This window comes from Penicillium expansum, assembly GCF_000769745.1.
Source record: "Penicillium expansum strain MD-8 chromosome Unknown contig58, whole genome shotgun sequence".
NCBI lineage: Eukaryota > Fungi > Ascomycota > Eurotiomycetes > Eurotiales > Aspergillaceae > Penicillium > Penicillium expansum.
Window position 1 is genome coordinate 220,603 of NW_015971292.1, and position 20,231 is coordinate 240,833.

Below are 20,231 nucleotides of genomic sequence, written 5' to 3' on the forward strand. Positions count from 1 at the left end.
CGTCGAGGCCGGTGATTGTCAAACAGCTTTTAGAGAAAAATATCGAAGTCTAGTCAAAAATCATAGTCTTCCTTCGTGCAGAACGTGTATCTGGGCCCGATTGCTCAACATTCGCATTGTCAGCCAGGTTTCGACCTCGTAGCAGTCGTTAAATTATCTGAATCGCTTGAGTAGATTGTGAACTCGCTTGCTGATATAATCCTGCTGCACGGATTGTTGTTTGGTCGATATGATCATAAATTGGTTCTAGACTTCGCCATGATTCGACCGGGTAGCATTCACTTCTTCGCGTGCTGGTAAATCCAGACATTGCATAGCGAAACTGCTGTAAGCCAGTAGAATCAGACTTTAGAAGCTCAATGACATGCGTGATTCTAGTCACAAGCCACCTGGGGCGACAGCTGTAGGCGAATAATAATATCTGAATGTTCTCCCTTGGGTATTTGGCACACACAAGGCCAGCGTGATGATGTAATGCCCCACTACGGACTTGGCCCCGCTTACACCCGCACCTGCCCCCGGGGCCCCTCCCCGTCCACGGGTGCCCGGGTGTCCCCGCATTTTGCTGACGCATTGGATCTTTGATTGGCCATCCCAAGGTCGCTTGGACCTCTATTGGATAAAAATGAGACTCCGGAGGTCACAAGAATCAACGGGCCGATAACTTTATATGAGGGGTTGTGACCACTGCCTCATGCAAATATCTAATCTCCAGAGAAGCCTGGTTTTCAAATCCGCACTCACAACTTTGAATCGCTGTATGATACATCATGGAAAGCTTGACTCCAAAATTCACCATGAAGACCTATGTTGTCTTCTTCGTGTTGATAGCGTTTGTTCTCCGCCTCCTTACAAATCGTTTTAAGAGAGGTCTTCGAGATATTCCTGGCCCCACAATCGCCAAGTGGACCCGGCTGTGGAAGCTTCACAGTGTATGGAAGGGTGACCATCATACAACTGCCATTGATCTGCATCGCAAGCATGGCTACTTGGTGCGCATCGGCCCAAACCACGTGTCGGTCAGCGATCCGACAGCGGTACCCATCATATATGGCTTGAACAAAGGTTTCACCAAGGTATGTCGATTTTCTTCATTATAATTCTTTTCTATTCATCCTGGGCCAAGGGAAAAGCTTTTGTACAAGACTAAGCGCTGTGATATAGACCGCGCTTTATCCGATCCAGTCCATATCCTGGAACAAAAAGGCTCAGGTGAATCTTTTCTCTGGTCGTGACGAGAAATTTCATCGTGAGCAAAAGCGACAAGTTGCCAACGCCTACAGTATGACCTCACTCCTTGAGCTCGAACCTGCAGTAGATTCGTGCACACGGATTTTCGCTTCCAAACTGGGTAGCCAGGCCGATCAAAAGAAGCCTATTGATTTGGGAGTGTGGTTGCAATACTACGCTTTTGACGTGGTCGGAGAGTTTGTATTCGCGAAAAAACTAGGTTTCCTCGAAGAAGGGCGAGACATCGATGGGATGATTGAGGCCATTCAGGGAATGCTGGTATATGCCAGTCTGTGTGGGCAAATTCCCGAAATGCATCCCCTTTTGCTTGGAAACCCGCTTTTCCCGATATTTGTTCCTAGCATGGAATCTTGGGATAAGGTCCTTCAGTTCACACTGAAGGCGATGAGCTCTCGAATCCCTTTGAAGCGTGATGGTGAGCTCAAAGAGGAAAATAAGCAAGACGGAGCGGACATGCTATCACGATGGATGGCCGTTCATCGAGAAAATCCCCAGAAACTATCGACGAGGGATGTTGTCGTTCATCTTTCAACGAATGTCTTTGCGGGCTCTGACACCACTGCCATTGCCCTGCGTGCCGTCGTATATCTTCTTATGCAAAATCCAGACGTCATGTCCAAAGTTCATAGTGAGATCGACGACGCATCTCGCGACGGAAAAATCAGTGACCCAGTGTCCTATCGCGAATCTTTGACACACCTTCCATTTTTGGGTGCAGTCTTTAAGGAGGCTATGCGCCTACATCCCTCGGTTGGACAGGCCCTCGAGCGCGAAGTCCCACATGGAGGAGTGACTATCTCCGGAAAGCATATACCTGGTGGAACAACAGTCGGTATCAACGCGTGGGTTCTACACCGGGATAGTCGTGTCTTTCCTGATCCCGAATCGTTCATCCCTGAGCGATGGCTAGATTCTCGGCCGGAAAAGCTGAAGGAGATGGAACAAACCTTCTTCAATTTTGGCCATGGGCCACGGAGTTGTATCGGAAAGAACATTTCCCTCATGGAGATGCATAAAGTTGTACCGCAGCTGCTTCGGGAGTTTGAATTCCAGATGCACGGCCCGGAGAAAGAATGGAAAACAAAAAATGTGTGGTTTGTGCAGCAGGAGGGGCTCATTTGTGATGTTGTGCGAAGGAACGGCCAAAAGGCATGAGGGGTGAAAAGCTTTGATTCAGAGCTGTTGACACAGTTAGGCGTGGGGCATATACGTTATATGAAGGCGAAGTTATCCTTGATTCATCTTATTTCATGTGCTTTATGATCAGCTGAAACCGACTTTCGCATTTTTCATCGCATCGCCCCTAGGATTACTAGATTCGATGTACACATAGATCTAGTTGAAGTTGACCACTATAGTAGTTTGAACCTGATGCGAAGCGCTTAAACTCAGAGGAAAGATTCCCCTATACGTGCTATAGAGCAAACCAAGAAAAGAAGGTTTTAAATTGCTGGTGGGACCAGGTTCTCCATAGAGTGTTGACAGTGTTCTAATTTCTACGAGAACCTAGTTGCGAAAATCTAAAATTGAAAAAAGGGCAGAGTTTCGTAATCTACCAGTCGCCTACTTCTTGGATTCGAGTCTAAGCCCGGCTGCCATCGTATCACATTTGTTCTGGATGCTTCGGATGTGTCGCTGCACTTTCAAGAGGCACGCAATTTGACGGGCAAGTCTTGCACGGTGTCGAATTATGATACTTTCGACAACGTCGTAATCTAGGATCATTTTGTTGATAATCTCACAAAGGTTGAATGATACGTGTTGTTGAGGGTCCATTCGGGGTTGGGGGTGGGGCTGCGCTGCTAGGGTTAGGAACTGCTATAGCGTTAGGCTCATCGGCGATGAGGTTGGGGGATAGCTTGGTGATGGACATTGCTGTATAACATTAAGCACTAGCCATATTGCGTAATTTATTTGAAGTTACATTCTTACAGGTTTACAGGTTGTTTGCGAGAGGATTGGTTGTGATGTTTGAGGGAGATGAGCCAGGTGGAGGGAAGTTGGATTTGAAAGACAGCGAGGCTGAAGGTAAGATTTGAAAAATGAAATGCGATAGGAAGACAAGTAGGGAAGAAGCGAGGATCAGCTAAATAGCTTCTTGGCAGTAGTCATGTAAAATTAGAGCCAAGGGTGTTCTTATTCGCGACCTTCAAACACTCCTTGCTAATGCTCATATCCCCTGGAACAACAGCGCCACCCCGTGATTCCTTCGGTGTTCGATAGGGATGGACTCAATAAGCTGACAGTTCACTTCTTGCACGGTAGTCCGAACCCAGCTGCCATGTCTTCCCACACTTTCTGTAGGCTCTGGATGTTCTCATTCGTAGTAGAGAGACGTGCCATTTGATCGGCGAGGACAGCACGCTGGCGGATGATTTCATTTTCAATATCTGTTCGCTCTAAATTGAGCTTCTTGATAACATCGTTGAGCGCCACGAGTGCGTCCCGTTGTGCGCGCTTAGTGGAATCCGGGACAGGGCGAGGTCTACCGGTTGTGGCCTTTAGGTCATTTTCGACCTCGACCAGGTCGTGGGAAAACTCCGGGAGAGACATCTTCGTATAGCAGTTAGCCATGTCTCAGAGAAAATTTGCATTAAATTCTCGCAGATCATACCGAAAGGATGGGGTTGAGGGTGAATAAGACTCAGCAGATGTGATGTGGTGAGGGTGATGAGATGCATTCGAAACGTGGTTGAAATAATGTGGGAATAGAAAGAAAATTGAGGTTGAAGACGGGTGAAGTGAGGTTGAACTGAGGAGTATGGAGAAGAGAGCAAGGTGAGGAGAAAGAAGACGGGACATGCGAAGGTTGGTTGTTAGTGCGTAGAGTAGTAACTCGGACGCGGACTTTGTTGAGCAAGGTCACCACCAGATGATAAGTCATGAGCGTACAAAGAAGAGTCTTGGGTTAGACCACGACCATATAAATGCTGGACTAAGAAGTTGCATTTTCTAATCAGCTTCTTGTCAGTAAAGGGGTGGAATCAAAGCAAAGCCTAGTTATTGTTCTTCATGATCCTTTGCTAAAGACTACTAGTATTCCAAGCCCGGAAATAAAAGCCAAACCGTGACCCCTTCCCCATTTGATCACTAAGGAGGATATATAAGTGGTGACTAGATTTGCGAGTTCCCGGAATAAATCTGGCTAGAGGTCGACCTAGGGTCGTTCCATCAAGGAGCGCCATGACTTCTTCAGCCTTGGAAATATCCCGTGGTTGACATGACAGGACTATCTTGCTGTCCAGCTTAGGTTCCATTTTGTAGTTGCTGTCCACTCCCTAGGTGAGACACTGGTGTGTGATGATACGGTGCATATTGACAAAGGAGGATCTTACCTAAATATAATAGACAAATTCTTAACCCCGACATCCGTTTTGAGGGTCGGATTCCCTATCCCATCGGCGTGCGAGTGACCGACAAGCGATGAATTGAATGTGTCGGTAGATTATTTCTTCGATGCGATTCCAAACCCAGCTGCAATCTTGTCCAATATGCTCTGGAGGTATCTCTGTGCTGTAAAGAAGCACGTAATTTGCTCGGCAAAGACGGAATGCTGGCGAATTATTTCATTTTCGATATCCGTTCGCTCCAGGATAAGCTTCCTAATCACTTCGTAGAGCGCCACAAGTGCGTCCCGTTGGGATTGGGCTCGCTGCTTGTTATACTCAGGTGCAGCACAATTGACTTCTATATATGCTATTGAAAGTTAGATATAAACCTAAGGGGGTCCTCGCTGGAAATAGAAAGTTTCTGGTCCCACGTGGTGGATGACTAACCATGACTGGCACCCGTGGACGTTCCTGAGAATTAACCAGTTATTATGGAAGGCGGTCGATGAGAACCCAAAGCTTGATTTTCAAGACCTATTCAGGTGACCTTTTCATCTTATATCAGCCTTTTCTATTTTCCCATTGCCCCCGACATTCATGAAATAGGCTCGGAGACAACAATGGATTGGGATGCTTTGTGTTTCAATATTGTCACTTTGCTTGCAGGCGTGTTTGTCCTTGACTATGGCGCAGACAAGTTCATCGACCACACTGTCATCGTCGGGCGGCGCCTGGGCATCTCGCAAACTGTCATTGCCCTCTTGACAGCTGGTGCTGAATGGGAAGAGGTCTGCAATTCAGTGCAATCTGATTCAATGTCTATCCTGGCTAATCCCCTTATTAGCTCGCTGTGGTAGTTTCCGCTATTCTGCAGCATCGCAGCCCCCTGGCCCTTGGGAACGTTATGGGCTCGACTATCTCCAACATTCTCGGCGCCTTTTCTTTGGGGCTCCTTTTTTCCCCCCAGGGTCTGGAGTTTGACCGCAGCGCGAAGATATATTCGGCCCTGCTGTTCGTGGTTACGACGCTCTTCGTGGTGCTGGCATTCTTCAACCAATTGAACCAGATCGTCGGTGGGGTCTTGATTGCCATATTTGGTCTCTACATCGTCTCTATAGTTTATGCTATCTACAAGGGTGTAGCCTCGCCCCCAGAGCTATCGGATAGTGATAGCGGCGGGGAATCAAGTGATAGCGATGACGGCGAATTCGTCCATCATGCCCCTCACTCCGAGACCTCTCCTCTCATCGAGAATGAGCATGCGCCGTCGTCAATAGACAAAGGGAGCAGACGAAGTAGAAGCCTTCCTTACCACATATTCCAGCTAATTCTCGGATTCATATCGCTTTCGATGTCAGGATACCTCCTCTCCCACAGCGCTGTCACTATTGCCGACTCCCTCCATCTCTCGGGAACCGTCTTCGGTCTGACCGTTGTCTCCTTTGCCACTACTCTTCCAGAGAAACTGGTTGCAATCCTCAGTGGTTCCCGCGGCCACGGCGGCATTATGGCTGCGACGACGGCCGGAAGCAACATTTTCCTGCTGACGCTCTGTCTTGGTGTCGTCGTAGTGGCGGGGGGTCAAGTACAAGAGGCGGATAATTTTGTGCTTTTTGAGCTGGTCGCAGTGTGGGTGTCCTCTCTGGTATTTTGTGTAGTCATCTTTTTGGGACTAGGAAGGAGTGCAGGTGTAGTGCTCTTGCTTGCCTACCTCGTGTTCCTGTGCCTGGAGTTTACCGCTTACAGGCGATGATCAGCATAATCTGTTTTCGTATTCTTCAGCATTCTTTTCAACCGATTATGAATGTGAGACCTGCATAGCTTTCTTCAGATATAAATATCAATATGAGAGCGACATGTATAATTATTGTCACTGGCCTAATGCGAGACTTAGTGGGTAGACGATCTTGACAGATCTACCAAGCGGTTCTAGGGGATTCGATATATCATTACAGTCTTATTACAATACGTCCTAGATCGTGGTGTGGTCATTACTACAACAATTCTGCCCAAATAATAGAGCGGTGGCACTAAAAAGGATTAGCGTATCTTGAATTTATTTTCCGGGAATTAAGTCTAAAGAGTGTGAGGTCAAACTGAATTCAAAAACTAGGGAAAGCTAAAAGAGATAATCGATCGCCTTGATCCCGATCTTAATAAATTTATTAGAACCAAAGAGTAGTTAGTTACGTATTTCTAGGAGTTAATTTATAAAGTATAGGAGGAGCTAGGCTAGGATTACTTTGATAGGTTGATTCGAAGTATGAATCGTCGGTGTAAGGTAGTTATTGCTGCTGAGGGCTGGTATATAAGATACTAAAAATATATAAATATTATTACTATATTCTCTAAGAAAATACGTACTTAAATGTACTATTTTTACTATATTAAATGAATATTATAGTATGCAATAATTAGTTGAAATGTATAGGTGAGATATATACCTACATTTTGACGTGGGAGCGGGATCACGGAAACTTATGCGGTGTGACTTTAGGTCCAAGGTTTGGGTTGGGTTAGGTCCGGGTCCAATTAGGTTCTGGAGAAGCCTAGGCATTGAGCGTAAGTAAACCCTGCAAACCTCTCGGGAGCATACCTGGGCAGATTCTGTTATGTATATGTAATCACGTGCCTCTTATTTATTTATCAAAGTGGAGACTCTCCGAGATATCCACATGCCTACCGGCTTCTGCTCAGCCTGGCCTAATCGCCCCGCTTATCTAACGCGTGGCCTGCTTACAAGGCGAATTTTCTTGGAGAATTGCTTTTTCTTTTTTGCTTTTTATCACTTCTTCACTTCTCATTGTGCATTGCTTTGAATCCGTCTTCATTTTCACCTTTGCCGTTCTTCACTAGTTCTTCACTTGTTTAACCTAGCGTGATTGTTATTTCGCATTGCTTGGCGCATACGACGCTATCAATTAGGCATCCGCCATTCAAGATGCACGAGGATTATTACCCTACAGATCAATACTCCAGATGGGACCCGCGGGGATGGTCTGTGATGAAGAAGATTTTTCTAGCGGCTGGCATTGTCGTAGTGATTGTGGCAGTTGTCGTTGGTGCTGTTCTAGGAGTGCGAGCCAATCGGTACCCCAATTACTCGAAACTGAACTACAGTTTGAAAGACAACTTTTCGGGATCGACCTTTTTCGATAACTTTGAATATTTTACTGCTGCCGACCCTACCAATGGATTTGTTCAGTATGACTCCTGCATGTCAAATATCAGGCCAAGAAACCCAACTAACGTGTAATCCAGGTATATAGATCGAGCTGCAGCCACATGGCTTAATCTAACATCCGCCACGGATACCTCCGCGGTTCTCAAGGTGGACACGACATACAGCGGAACGGAGGCCGCTAACGGGCGCCAATCTGTGCGAGTCACGTCCAACAATACCTATGCTGATGGACTTTTCATCTTCGACATTATCCACACCCCGTACGGGTGTGGTACATGGCCGGCCCTGTGGCTGACAGACCCCAGCAACTGGCCCGAGCATGGAGAAATTGATGTCGTGGAAGCTACCAATGCTGGAACCTTTGGAAGCCAATCGACGCTCCACACATCGAAAGGCTGCTCCATGGGCGTTAAACGGAAAGAAAGTGGCAGTGTTGCTAACACGGACTGTTATTACGAGGCGAATGATTACACGGGCTGTGGCGTGAAAGGCGCTGAGAGTACTTATGGTCCTGAGTTCAATAGCAATGGTGGCGGAGTAAGTGACTATTCATGGTTCTTCCGTCAAATCCAAATTACTAATACTCACTTCCTTCAGGTTTACGCAATGGAACTCCGTGACGCCGGTATTCGCGTATGGCAATGGGTCCGCTCTAAGATCCCATCCGATATCACCTCGGGAAGTCCCGATCCATCCACCTGGGGCACGGCACTCGCAGACTTCCCCAGCACGGATTGCGACATCGGTTCTCATTTCAAGAACCAGAGTATCATCATCAATATCTCTCTGTGTGGTGACTGGGCGGGAGCGAGCAAGTACTACACGACACAAAGTAACTGCCCTAGTAACTGCACGACATTTGTGCGGGATAACGCGACTAGTTTCAGTACAGCGTACTGGGAGTTTGGTGGCTTCAAGGTTTACCAGACCTCGTGATTTGTTGAATCGTCAAGTGAAATTCATCTTTTAATGTGTTCCTGAATTTATGAATGCGGTGATTCCATCATTGCCAAGGCGTTTGATTCGTGAATTTTATTTGAAGGAAGGGAGATATTAGAACAGACTGTGCAATCGTGGAGACTTCTATGTCGTTACATAGATGATGAACAGAAACTCTCATTTTATCTATTTTGATTCTTCGTAATAAAATATCTGGCCACAAGCCCAGCATTCTATTATTTCCGTTCTTAGCACACCCCAGAGATCGACAAGTTGACCCGGCAATTATTGAACTTTGCCTCTCGAATCGACTGGCCAGATTTCTTCAATGACTCCCCCTCGATGGGCGTAATAGAAATCGTGTAAATTTACCGTAGGGTCAATGTGACTCGGCACCATCTCAACACGGTCCCCAACCGAAAGCGCTGGGGTACCCTCCTCCCAACTGAGTGAGCCATGCTCGTCACCAAGAACACCGTAGGTGTATCTCGGATCCTTACACTCTGCCAAGCCACTATCTGTCGTCAAAGATTTCAATCCGCTGTCAATCGTGACCGACCGAGGACCTTGTTTGCTCAGAACAGTTGACAGAATCGTGAGACTGTTGGAATAGAATGTGCCCACGGCATTTCGGTAATCCGTATCCATGAAAATGAACGATCCAGGCTGGAGCTCTGTGACACCTGGTACAGTGGCGCAGAACTCAGCAGTTCCAGTTCCCCCAGTAGTGACGACCTCAATGTTGAAGCCTGCCTTCCGCAGCACATCTGCAGTGTTCGTGAGGGTCTCCATGGACTGAAGACATTGACTCTTCCGATCTTCCTTATCATGCAAATGCTGTAAATGACCCTCATAGCCGTGGAGCCCAATCAGTTTCAAATGCTTCAAACCCTGCACATGTTGTGCTAGGGTCATGGCTGGGTCACCTGGTAGGACACCGGTGCGATGGAGCCCAACATCGAGGTCAATCAGAACCGAGATAGGTTCGTCGATACCGGCTTTTGCCAAAGCCTCGTCAATAGCCGTGGCGCCAGCTTCGCTGTCAACAACTATCCTGATCTTGCGGTGTTTGCGGTACAGTTCCACCAGCCGTTGTACCTTTGCGGGGCCGATGATCTCACAGGTGATAAACAGGTCGTCGAATCCGGCCGCGGCAATAACTTCGGCCTCGCTCACTTTTGCTACACAGCCTCCCTTCGCGCCCGCTTTGACCATTTTGTTGGCTAGGATCGCACTTTTTGTTGTTTTCAGATGGGGACGGATGTCGAGGCCAGTTGGTAACAGCTTGTCCATTAGCTTCTTGATGTTGGCCTCGACGAGATCGAGGTCTGCGATCATGGATGGTGTATCGAGGGTATCGACCCTATCGCCAACTTTTGGGGAATACATGTTGAATTCGAAGTCGTGAGTCTGAATGAGGTTCAATGCCAGTTCTGTGTTGGTGATGGTCAGTGTCTGGGTTTGAATGAGAAGTTGCGTAGGACACAAGGGGGTTGTTGCAATTTATAAGTTGACGAGAGGATGCAAGGGGTAAAGATGTGTCCCTGTGCTGTTCCATACTGCACCCCCGCACTAAAGATTGCCTATCAATGGAGTGGGGGGTATATCGTTTGACCCTCATTGGTGCGGGGTACGATGTTGCATTTCGACAACAATTGAGCCTTGTTCAGTCTGACGCCACAAGCTGGTGGGTGTATCTTACATTTCCTTGGAAGTAATTTATAGCACTTAAAATTTTTATATAAACATCCTTGAACATGGGGTTATTCATTAAATCTATCGAGAAACAATTTAATATCCTTTCAGACATCTGTTTATGTGACTGCGATACGCGGGTCGACCCTTCCCTATTAAATGGCGGTTGCCCTCTCAACTCCTTTGATATGTTTTCTTTCTCGTGGCTCAATGAGATAATTGCTTGAGCGACGGCGGATCGAACTCACTAGCGTTAACTGCGAAGGTCAGCATAAATTCATTCTTCCCCACCACTCGAGTCACCACTTACCAATCGATATCATCATGAACCCGAACTCATCAGCCTCTCCCAACCATCTTTCCGCCCGTGTATCCATGATGACACCTGGTTTGATCTTACCAAATTCAGCTTGAAGATAACCCCTGCCACTCCACCGCGACAGCCAATGGATATAACGAGTGTTCCATTCTTGTTCTGTCTGTGCCTGCCAAAGAACCTTCGCTGCTGGTGCAGGCATGAACCCGAGGTCCCTGCAGTCGAAACATGGCACCTTATGCAACACCGAGTATGCCCAGTGGAGGAGATATAAGGCAAGGATTGCACGTCGCTTCGATGTTACTTGTACCCAGGCATCCCAGGATGGTCTCATTTGTTTTCTTTCTTCCTGAAGGAATAGGCCCCCGTGGACTACATGATAAACCAGGAGTTCCACTTTGCGAAAGATGACGCTGTGGTCGATCATGGGGCGCGGTGAGCTTGCTGATGGGGATATCAGAATGATCGTATATATGACCACTGCTTGTAAGGCGGCTAGCAGGGTTATTTCGTCGAGCTGCTCGGACTACTCGTGGACAGCCCAATGTCGAGTTAGTCAGAACGACGAAGAAAAGACAAATGGAAGAGACTGACCTGATCTATTATGCTGTCAAGTTCTTTTAAAATTGTTTTCCGCACCATCTCTTCTGCGCCTTCACATTGCCCATGCCACATTTTGGTCAAGGTTATACAGTTCGCTAGTGGTGATGGGAGTGTTTTATTTGGTGCAATCTGGGTTGAGTGGAATAAAGGAGGAAGTTGAAACTCTTCGGCGAGCATTTCTGGCCAAGTCCGAAGAACTCGGAAGATAAGCTCCATGCTATGATTCGCTAGGGCTATTGAATTTGTGTCCGCCGGCGAACCCGACAGAGGATTTGGGGGTGGGGTAGCTCGGATTAGCTCTGGCGTGTCACATCCACTGCTGTTATTTAAAGAGAAGAGCTCCGCGCTGCCTGCCTGTGGAGAACGTAAAGCAAGACTTGTGAGCTGTGTCGGATCCCAAGGATCTGAACCCGAGAAAAAAGAATCGAATAAATTAGGGTCGAAGATTGATTGGAACTCATATGGCTGGGTCATGAGTGATGCTTCTGGCAAAGAAACGCTGAGGGTATCATTATTGATTCTGACGTTGTTATTATCGATCTCCGGGGTGTCAGTTGTATCTGCGCTGGTATATTGACAAGGTATGCTTCGCACAGAACACCGAGAGCAACTAGGACGTTTCAAGTTGCACCTGGATTTATCTGCGACACACTGATGGCATGACTTGCGTCTTCGGGTTTGTGATTGAGATTTATTACAGTTGTTCTTTAGGTGGCGGATAAGCGACGATCCTGTAGTGGTGTTAGCTCTAGGCTCAAATGAGGAAGGCTCCAAGCGTACGATGACTGAACTGGGTGGCACAAAACGGACAGTCGGAGTTTTTCTCAGTGGATTGCATTTTGATTGCGGGGCTTGGTTGCTCTTGGAGTAAAGGAGGTGGGCGTTGATTGAAATGAAGTTCGATTTAACTCGGAACTCCGGGTTGCTTATCGATTGGGATGCGGGTTGACCAAGGTTTGGAACCTTGGAAGTATATAACCCCGTGCACCCACGGAAGTAAACCACAGGTGAATTATCAGGATATTATCGTTCAAGTTTCAAGAAAATGACAGTTAATCATATTTTCTTTTGGGCCTCCGCTGCCAAGTACACAACACTGCGGTCATTTTATCGCGCTATCCTGCAGCCGATTGGATACACCGAGATGATTCGTGTAAAAAACGATGCTCTGATCGGCTATGGCAGTGACTATCCTTACTTCTGGCTCAAAAGGCTGCCTGAAGACAAAGAACCTCTCCCAACTCACATCGCGTTTGATGCCCCAAGTGAGCATGTCCATCATTGAATTTCTGAAGAATTTCTAACACAGGCAAACCAGGCCGCGAAGCTGTAGATCAATTCTACAAGCTGGCGCTGTAAGTCGGACCCCAGCATTGAGATATAACACACTACATCCATTGTATTCATATGACTAGATACTAACCCTATTTCAGACAACATGGCGGTCGAGACAATGGAGGCCCAGGGATCAGGAAAGAAATGAGTCGGCAGCCATACTATTCCGCTTTTGTGATTGATTTGGACGGAAATAACGTGGAGGCTGTGTATCTTCCAAAATAAATACTTGTACATTAATTAAACTTGGCGCAAAAAGCAGAAGATATATCTTTTCTTATTTGTATTACCATGCCGCCTCAAAAACATAGTTCACGATGTTGGAGTTTCCTATTCGACCGACAATTGCAATAGTTGAGGATTGTTCTAGAATTTTAAACACGCAAGGTAAATGATTTACATCTTTATATTTATCGTGCATGAATCACATGGCATGGAGTCCACGATTTGAATTTTACTGAATAAATTGAAATATTTCCAACTGAAATAGAGCTTCAGAGGGTTCATTTTATATTAGCGGCACCCCTTGTTCTATCTGCAATCAGAAAACCCCCACGAGACCACGTTAAAATCACTTGAGCGGCCTTTCTTCGAGTCGCAAGTACTGCGAGACGAGCTGTTTTATAGTCTCCTCAAAGCTGATAAACTGCCAACCAAATGTTTCCTCCGTCTGCCGGGCACTTAGCCTCCATTTTATTGCGGTTAAAGACCCTTCAAGCGGCAACCTTTTACTCGCTACCTCCTCTGGGAAGAACTTCCTACAGGCAGCTTGAACATCCCTATCCCAGACTACTCCACTTGGAGTATCTGAAGAGAGAATATATTCAGAATTTCCAGGAACCAAACCACCATCTACGGCATCGACATGCGCGCGCGCGACATCGGCAACATGAACTGGCGTTCCAACGTAGGGAAACGAAGAGTTGAGCGAGGGAGTCAACGCGGGTGCAAGAACCGCTGCCCGCGTGCCCTGGAGGAGGCTGTCGACCGTTGCGGTTGGATCTGCGTCTAGGCGGTCGTCTGGTCCAATCACCACCGAGGGTAGGAGATTGACAAAATCGAATTTTGGGCGCGCATGATTAACAAATGCTTTGGTCGCAACTCTTGCAAGAGCTTTAGATGCCCAGTAAGCTTCCATTGCAGTTGAGAAAGGTCCGGTAACACTGGTATTCACATCATCCACTGAAAGTCGAAATAAATGATGAGTTGGCATTCAACCGTAAATAGACGGGTTAGAAGACTAACCTGTGTATAGTCGCTGGCTGTCGGGGTTGATATTCCATTCAAATGGAATTAGGGTCACGCCTGTGGAAGGAGTTAGCTTCCTAGGTCAAAATTAGAGCGAGGAATTGCATACACGACGATGTTAATATCACACGGCGGATTGTTGACACGCGAGTGGCTGCTTCTAAAACTGAAGTCACCATTGATATGGTTGGCTTGACGATTCCAACCTCATAATCATCGGCCTGCCAAAAAAAAATGTAAGCCGCGAGAAATACCCAGTTCGTTGCGCATAAATTACCTCAATTGCTAAAGGTGATGCAAGGTGAATGATGACAGTTATCCCCTCAAGGGACTTGAAAATTGCATCTGATTTAAGAAAGTTTGGAATGACAACAAACTCGAGTTGCTCCTGATCAATACTCTCTGCGATGATCGTACTTTTTTCTTTCAATTCATTGATATTTCGTTCGCTTCGGACGACAGCGCGAACATGATATCCCCTTTCGAGGGCAATTGTGAGAGTTTTGAATCCAATGTAGCCAGTGGCACCCGTGATCTATTTTTGGTCTATGAGAAGTCTGTTTGGGGAGAATGGGCAAAGTGTTGCTTACCAACAGACGCTCAGAGCTAATATCATGGGCTTTGCGTGACATGGTGGAAGATTTTAATTCCGTAGATCTATAAGTTGAACACGATAATACTGGAGTACTCGTCGTATATAAGTAGTCTTGAAAGAGATGATGTGGTAGTGACCAAGCCCCCACTATGCGCTTACTAGAACTCGGAGTTCCGGGTTGACGGGGTTTCTAGGGTAACTCCGGCGTGATAAGGGCGATGATTTTACACTCAGATAAAATAGAAAATTGAAAGATCTAACAAAAAAATCACAAAAAAAGATAGGCAGAGGATATAAGAAAAGGTCAATTGTGAAGGACAAAACTTTGGTATTGACTAATTTGTATGGAATCGTTATTTCGAGAGTGCCTAAGTGCCATACAAGACTGCCAGTATTATTAACCTTGTGACTTATCACACAAAGAGAAGGTGCAACCCTGAAAATTCTATGGAAACCATCTAAATACACCGTGGACTAAAAACGGAAATCAAAACCTAATCCTCAAGATGGAAATATACATGGGTGAGTCAAACCGCTGATAAGTGCCCAGTAACCTCGAGTCTTCCTTCACAACAATCCAACTTCAATCTTGATCCCAGCATCTTTCAACCGATCGACATATTCCATCCCCAAAAACGATGGTGTGACCACTCCACCGTGTCCACGAGCGTCCTTTCCCGCCATGTCGGCACTTATCTTGCGATCAAGGAGCACCCTTGCTCCGACACAGGTAACAAGTGCAGTGAGCTCATATAACGCCCCTTCTCGCGCAAAGGATGCCCAAACTCTAGGTTCAGCCCCTTTACTATCGCTGCCAACCGCACGAAACTCTGCCCGCTCCACATGCCGCAGCTGGTTTAGGTCGGGAGCTGAATCCATGCGTAAGGCTAGCTTTCGCGTGAGCCCACGGATGAATGGAATGGACAAAAGGACAAGAAGAAATTTGGTGAGGAGATGCACAAAAACAGCGGATAATACACCAGTCGCGGGGAGATACTCTTCAAAGTGAAAGTCAGGTCCATAGAGATCTGGTTTCTGAGAGGCGCTGCGGTAAACAACGGCCTGATTTCCAGGGCCTGTGAAGGAGGTTGCCAAAGCGCCCAGCTCTTGTGCGTATCGATACCCAAAGACGCGCGCGATCCAAGGTGCCTTATAGGTCATTCTTTGAGGCGGTGGAGACAATATCGACGAGTCACCAGATAGGTACCAACCAGAACCATACGTTTCGAACGTGTCAAGGACAGTGTTTAGAGACCCAGCGCTCATTGCCTTGATACTAAAGCGGATGAATCAGCCAATGGTTTAAAAAGCGACTGCGGGATGACCATACTCAAGCTTTCCAGAACTAATGATCTCACCTGTGCCGGTAGAGTAGGTCTCTTGAATTTTGTTTGCAATCAGCCATGCGATGATATCCGATGGGGTTGATGTTGACAAGCCGGGTATCAGCTGCCTAATGTCAGCTCCAAGCTGTCCTTGATCCGTGAATGTCATTTGTACTGACCAGTGCCCCGCTCTGCCGAGCAACTTCGCCATAGCTTTCAATCACTTCTCGGATCCACGGAATCTCCGTGGTACTTTATATAATGAGCTTTAGTCATTGCCAAAGGGGGCAGAAGATGGCTTACAAGTCAATGTAGTGCGTGCCGAGCGTGGCACATGCTGCCACAATGGGAGTGGAGAAACGATGGAATGGCCCGATACCATTGATCACCACCATAGTTCTCTGTATCAGAGGCTCGAGGCTTGAAGCATTGAGCTCTATGATCTCGATATCTTTGTGGATGTCAGATCAGATCTGGATAATCGCAATCAACGCTAGAGTCATACCAGGTGGAACTCGATCCGGGAAGAGTTCTTTTAACTCCTTTACCACAGCCTCTAGGCGAGATAGTGACCTCCCTGCAATGCACCATTGGGTGGTCGAAGGGTGATTCTGCGCGATGAAGTGTGCACACAATTTTCCAGTAAACCCAGTTGCTCCGAAAAGGATGATGTCGTACATGATTTTGGATGCGTGAATGACTGGGGCATGTTCTACATAGGAATATATATACATTTGTGTTGCTCAATAGTAGATTCTTGCTCTGGTTCGAACATCTTTACAACCGGAATTCCGAGTTGGGCTTCAAGCGCTAACGTCACCACGGAGTTCCTTGTACTGTACTTTACTTTTTAGACATTGGGTAAAGATTCTTCCATTGGATGGAATTTAGTAGACGGTGAATCTGTTGAAGTGGCCTTGGTTTGTTTTATTTTATATTTTTAGACAAAATATACATATTTGACGTGAATCCTTGTGTAGTTGAAGAACCGAATCGCCTAGGCATTTTGATGATGATTGGTAATTTTGCAATACAGTACAAAACCATTGATGGTGGAACATTTCGGAGATATGCACCAAGTATTTATAGGGTGGCGTATTGATACCGGTGATAAATACACACATCCAAAAATCAGAGTTTGAAGGTTATCATGCGCAAAGCTTCAACGCGCTTTATTCCCACGTTCAACATTCGAGACAGGGTCCAAAGTGATTATGGGAGATCGGAGCAATTTCCATGAGTTGCCCACCGAGCCATACGGTATCTTCTGGCAAGATAATTTCGTCGATGCCGAACACGAGCAACGACTCATCTCGGTCTTTTCCAACGAGCTAGAATGGCCCGACCGCCCTGGCCGGATATCACTCCACTACGGCTACAGCTTCGACTACAAAACCTTCGGGATAGACCCCGATATTCCATACAAGGAATTCCCAGAATGGCTCCAACCTCTCATCCCGACAACCGAGGACCGACCACCAGATCAGGTCTGTCTGCAGTACTATCCTCCAGGCGCGGGAATCCCGCCCCATGTAGATGCACACAAGCCATATGACCAGCTATACGCGTTATCTCTTGGTGCACCGGCGACGATGATATTCCGCCGGGGCGAGGAACGCATTGAGGTTGACTTGACCCCGCGGAGCATGATGCAAATGAGTGGTGACTCGAGGCTGCATTGGACGCATGGCATTAGGAAGCGGAAGAACGATACCCTCCCAGATGGGACGGTGAGACCACGTGGGAAGCGTTGGAGCATCACTTATCGTTGGCTTAGGGATGGAGAATGTGAATGTGGGAATCTAGAGCTGTGCGACACGGCTCAGCGACGAAATGGGATTGAAAAAGAGAAGAGATCGTTAAAGGCTTTGGCGGAGCAGGCTGCGCTTAAGGAAGCGGTTGTATAGATTGAGTCAAAATGGTTTGATGACTTGACCTGTTGGTTGTGTAAATAATATTAGTGAAATATACCCAGAATTCGCGTGAGGCAGAGTATAGATGGCGTCCGGCCAAAGCAAACATATCGAAATTCGTGCATTTCTCCTAGTTGGTCGCTGATGTGGAATGTCTTGCTGTTCGTCACAGATGTAGTTTCCAATTTGGTTCGACCCATCAGGGTCGAGCATCCATGGCTTATTTGCAACTAAGCATATGTGTAGCGGGATCGAATCTTGGAGCTAAAGGAAATATTTTCTTTCGAAAATGGTAGATCCTAGTGAGTTACCTGGACACTGTTTTCGGTTTTTATTAGGCAGTACGAATGAAGCTCAGTATTGATGAAGCCCTATTAACAGAAATGTTTTACCGATTTCAGTCGGAAACTGGTACTTTCTCTGCTTTGTGGAACGTTATTCGGCCAGCGACTACCTATGTTACGGAATAATTACGCTAAGCTTTCTTACCGAGTGGGTCCTTACCGAGCCCCGTCCCCGTCTATGTTCAATATCGCAATCTTTCCCCTCCAATTTCCTTCTTTTTCTTACCCATATGCGTTGTTGTAGCTTTTCCCTCTCCGACCCAAGATATTGCATATCAAAGGCTTTAAGTTTATCCGCCGGAGATGTCTTCTTTACCACCCGGATGGACCGAAGAGCGACTTCAAACCATAACCGAGGATGACTTGCGTCAAATACCGGAGGAGGTAAGCTATGGCCACCTTCGAACGAACCCTCCATCAATTCGTACTAACTACCTCTCACCAACTCAGCATATCCGCCAAATTGATTTAGATTTGATCCCCTTCGACAATGTTCGAGCTCACACAATTATCTCATTCGCGAAATTGTTCGAGGAACAAAGATTAAGTCGCGAGAGAAAGGGCATGCCCCCTGCCCCTCCAAAAGATATATTCAAAATAGCCGATGATGCAGTTGTCCAGGTCGTGGAAGAGAATGGATTCGATGACTTCGGATTCATTACTTTCCGAACAGATTACTCAGATGATGAACGCTGGGATAAATGGGATGCAGAGTATGATCGCCGAACAGATTTATCGATAGAAAGGTCCGCTGGCGGTCAGAAAATCATGGATAAATGCTTGATGCCTCGCTTTGAGGATCCGGAATTACATGGTGCTACTCATCAGCAAATTCAACAGTAAGATCATCCTTGGAATTTCAATGTTGTCAATACAGGTCACTGATACGAGCCAGATCATACTATGGGTACCTAGAAACTGAGGGCGTGGCTCCGGGATTAGATGTGGGCCTGTGTCTACTTGCTGATACTGCCGCTGTGGAGTCCATGAACAGTGACCTGCCATGGGTGTACGCGTTGGATATGAACTTTGATCATTCGAGCGAAGTGGAAGAGGGAGAATATCCAGGATATTTCCGAGTTGCTGTGGACTCGGTGATCCCAGAGCTTTATCCCATGCTTACAGCTATGCCACCCGCGGAGCTTTGGGCCCAGGGGGATGAGATATGGCAGTCAGCCGTTTAGTCAGAAACTCTTGGTATACTAAATTAAAGAGGGCTATTTGATCAATATAGCATTTAGGTAATAATACGTGCTTCGTTATTGTTCTCCCATGCGGTACAGATCATTTCTCGGGGCTGGACTTACTCACGAAGAGATAGCATATGCGGAGATTCCCCTGGTTGTAGGATTACTAGCAAATACCGTTCCTGCTGCATTCTGTGTTCATTTTGAGCTCTTCCCAAGACCAAAGCTGCTTGAAGAAATACGGGAAGAGGTAGAATAGAACGCCCTTAAGATTGCGCCCAACAGTAGGCACATCATTGATCTTGGGTACCTTCGCGATAATTGCCCACTTCTTCTATCAATTTATCAAGAGCTTCTACGGACAAGGTCAACAATGGTAACGATCCGCTTTGTTACACATGTTGTTCTGGCGGACAATTACTATCTTAGATCCGGAACCGTGCTCCTCATGCCGGCGAAGTAATTAGGCCGAGCTCAGAGTGCTTGGGGAACTTCGGCTGATGAGTTCGAAGGACGAAGATTCATGAGACCCACCACAACAGCCGATGATAATGGCGACAAGAAAAAGGATCCACGGCGTACCGGTGGGTTTATGGCATTCAGTGTTTCTCCAACAATCTACCCCGGGCGGGACTTTTCTACAAGTGAGATCTTGCCACTCGTCGCCATGGTCGCTTTGTGATATGACATTGCCCCGGTCGATAAGGTCTGGCGTGCACCACCAAGGATGAATTCGGCGACCATATCCAATATGCGCCCGGTGGAGGGGAGATTCCCTGTGACAGTGAAAAAGAGACAAAAATATGAAGGAAAGTCGTGGCAGTTCAAAATTACTAAAGGCAAGGGGCAATTTAGTTTGGCTGTGGGTTAAATTTGGGATACAGAGCTTAACATACTGGATGGGAAGAGTTATGAGATAAGTTGATGACGGTGCCCAGGTGTATCAACTTGGGTAGGGGATAAACCA

The 20,231-nt window shown here is 46.8% G+C and overlaps 11 protein-coding genes across 11 annotated transcripts; 7 read left to right on the forward strand and 4 right to left on the reverse strand.

Annotated features, from left to right (window-relative positions):
* Positions 1 to 797: 797 nt before the first annotated feature.
* Positions 798 to 2,406, forward strand: PEX2_021960 (cytochrome P450; the record flags this gene model as incomplete). Its single annotated transcript, XM_016739471.1, has 2 exons — positions 798 to 1,076; positions 1,165 to 2,406. 2 exons carry the CDS (start codon positions 798 to 800, stop codon positions 2,404 to 2,406), a joined length of 1,521 nt encoding a protein of 506 aa, XP_016599381.1.
* A 1,092-nt stretch (positions 2,407 to 3,498) lies between these two features.
* PEX2_021970 (uncharacterized protein) lies at positions 3,499 to 3,804 on the reverse strand (the record flags this gene model as incomplete). Its single annotated transcript, XM_016739472.1, has 1 exon — positions 3,499 to 3,804. The coding sequence occupies one exon, from the start codon at positions 3,802 to 3,804 to the stop codon at positions 3,499 to 3,501; it is 306 nt and encodes a 101-aa protein (XP_016599382.1).
* Positions 3,805 to 5,200: 1,396 nt separating this feature from the next.
* On the forward strand, positions 5,201 to 6,333 carry PEX2_021980 (sodium:calcium antiporter; the record flags this gene model as incomplete). The annotated part of the gene is made up of 2 exons (XM_016739473.1): positions 5,201 to 5,368; positions 5,425 to 6,333. 2 exons carry the CDS (start codon positions 5,201 to 5,203, stop codon positions 6,331 to 6,333), a joined length of 1,077 nt encoding a protein of 358 aa, XP_016599383.1.
* A 1,188-nt stretch (positions 6,334 to 7,521) lies between these two features.
* Positions 7,522 to 8,700, forward strand: PEX2_021990 (glycoside hydrolase family 16 protein; the record flags this gene model as incomplete). The annotated part of the gene is made up of 3 exons (XM_016739474.1): positions 7,522 to 7,784; positions 7,842 to 8,301; positions 8,362 to 8,700. The coding sequence occupies 3 exons, from the start codon at positions 7,522 to 7,524 to the stop codon at positions 8,698 to 8,700; spliced, it is 1,062 nt and encodes a 353-aa protein (XP_016599384.1).
* A 288-nt stretch (positions 8,701 to 8,988) lies between these two features.
* Positions 8,989 to 11,141, reverse strand: PEX2_022000 (DSD1 family PLP-dependent enzyme; the record flags this gene model as incomplete). The annotated part of the gene is made up of 3 exons (XM_016739475.1): positions 8,989 to 10,136; positions 10,647 to 10,655; positions 10,709 to 11,141. The coding sequence occupies 3 exons, from the start codon at positions 11,139 to 11,141 to the stop codon at positions 8,989 to 8,991; spliced, it is 1,590 nt and encodes a 529-aa protein (XP_016599385.1).
* Positions 11,142 to 12,362: 1,221 nt separating this feature from the next.
* PEX2_022010 (VOC family protein) lies at positions 12,363 to 12,877 on the forward strand (the record flags this gene model as incomplete). Its single annotated transcript, XM_016739476.1, has 3 exons — positions 12,363 to 12,582; positions 12,636 to 12,672; positions 12,751 to 12,877. 3 exons carry the CDS (start codon positions 12,363 to 12,365, stop codon positions 12,875 to 12,877), a joined length of 384 nt encoding a protein of 127 aa, XP_016599386.1.
* Positions 12,878 to 13,223: 346 nt separating this feature from the next.
* On the reverse strand, positions 13,224 to 14,532 carry PEX2_022020 (NAD-dependent epimerase/dehydratase; the record flags this gene model as incomplete). The annotated part of the gene is made up of 5 exons (XM_016739477.1): positions 13,224 to 13,834; positions 13,898 to 13,957; positions 14,010 to 14,121; positions 14,178 to 14,435; positions 14,491 to 14,532. 5 exons carry the CDS (start codon positions 14,530 to 14,532, stop codon positions 13,224 to 13,226), a joined length of 1,083 nt encoding a protein of 360 aa, XP_016599387.1.
* A 530-nt stretch (positions 14,533 to 15,062) lies between these two features.
* PEX2_022030 (Saccharopine dehydrogenase / Homospermidine synthase) lies at positions 15,063 to 16,500 on the reverse strand (the record flags this gene model as incomplete). Its single annotated transcript, XM_016739478.1, has 5 exons — positions 15,063 to 15,771; positions 15,826 to 15,944; positions 16,000 to 16,072; positions 16,124 to 16,271; positions 16,326 to 16,500. 5 exons carry the CDS (start codon positions 16,498 to 16,500, stop codon positions 15,063 to 15,065), a joined length of 1,224 nt encoding a protein of 407 aa, XP_016599388.1.
* Positions 16,501 to 17,034: 534 nt separating this feature from the next.
* On the forward strand, positions 17,035 to 17,727 carry PEX2_022040 (Oxoglutarate/iron-dependent dioxygenase; the record flags this gene model as incomplete). Its single annotated transcript, XM_016739479.1, has 1 exon — positions 17,035 to 17,727. The coding sequence occupies one exon, from the start codon at positions 17,035 to 17,037 to the stop codon at positions 17,725 to 17,727; it is 693 nt and encodes a 230-aa protein (XP_016599389.1).
* A 653-nt stretch (positions 17,728 to 18,380) lies between these two features.
* Positions 18,381 to 19,261, forward strand: PEX2_022050 (uncharacterized protein; the record flags this gene model as incomplete). Its single annotated transcript, XM_016739480.1, has 3 exons — positions 18,381 to 18,461; positions 18,528 to 18,916; positions 18,973 to 19,261. The coding sequence occupies 3 exons, from the start codon at positions 18,381 to 18,383 to the stop codon at positions 19,259 to 19,261; spliced, it is 759 nt and encodes a 252-aa protein (XP_016599390.1).
* Positions 19,262 to 19,349: 88 nt separating this feature from the next.
* PEX2_022060 (uncharacterized protein) lies at positions 19,350 to 19,523 on the forward strand (the record flags this gene model as incomplete). Its single annotated transcript, XM_016739481.1, has 1 exon — positions 19,350 to 19,523. The coding sequence occupies one exon, from the start codon at positions 19,350 to 19,352 to the stop codon at positions 19,521 to 19,523; it is 174 nt and encodes a 57-aa protein (XP_016599391.1).
* Positions 19,524 to 20,231: the final 708 nt, after the last annotated feature.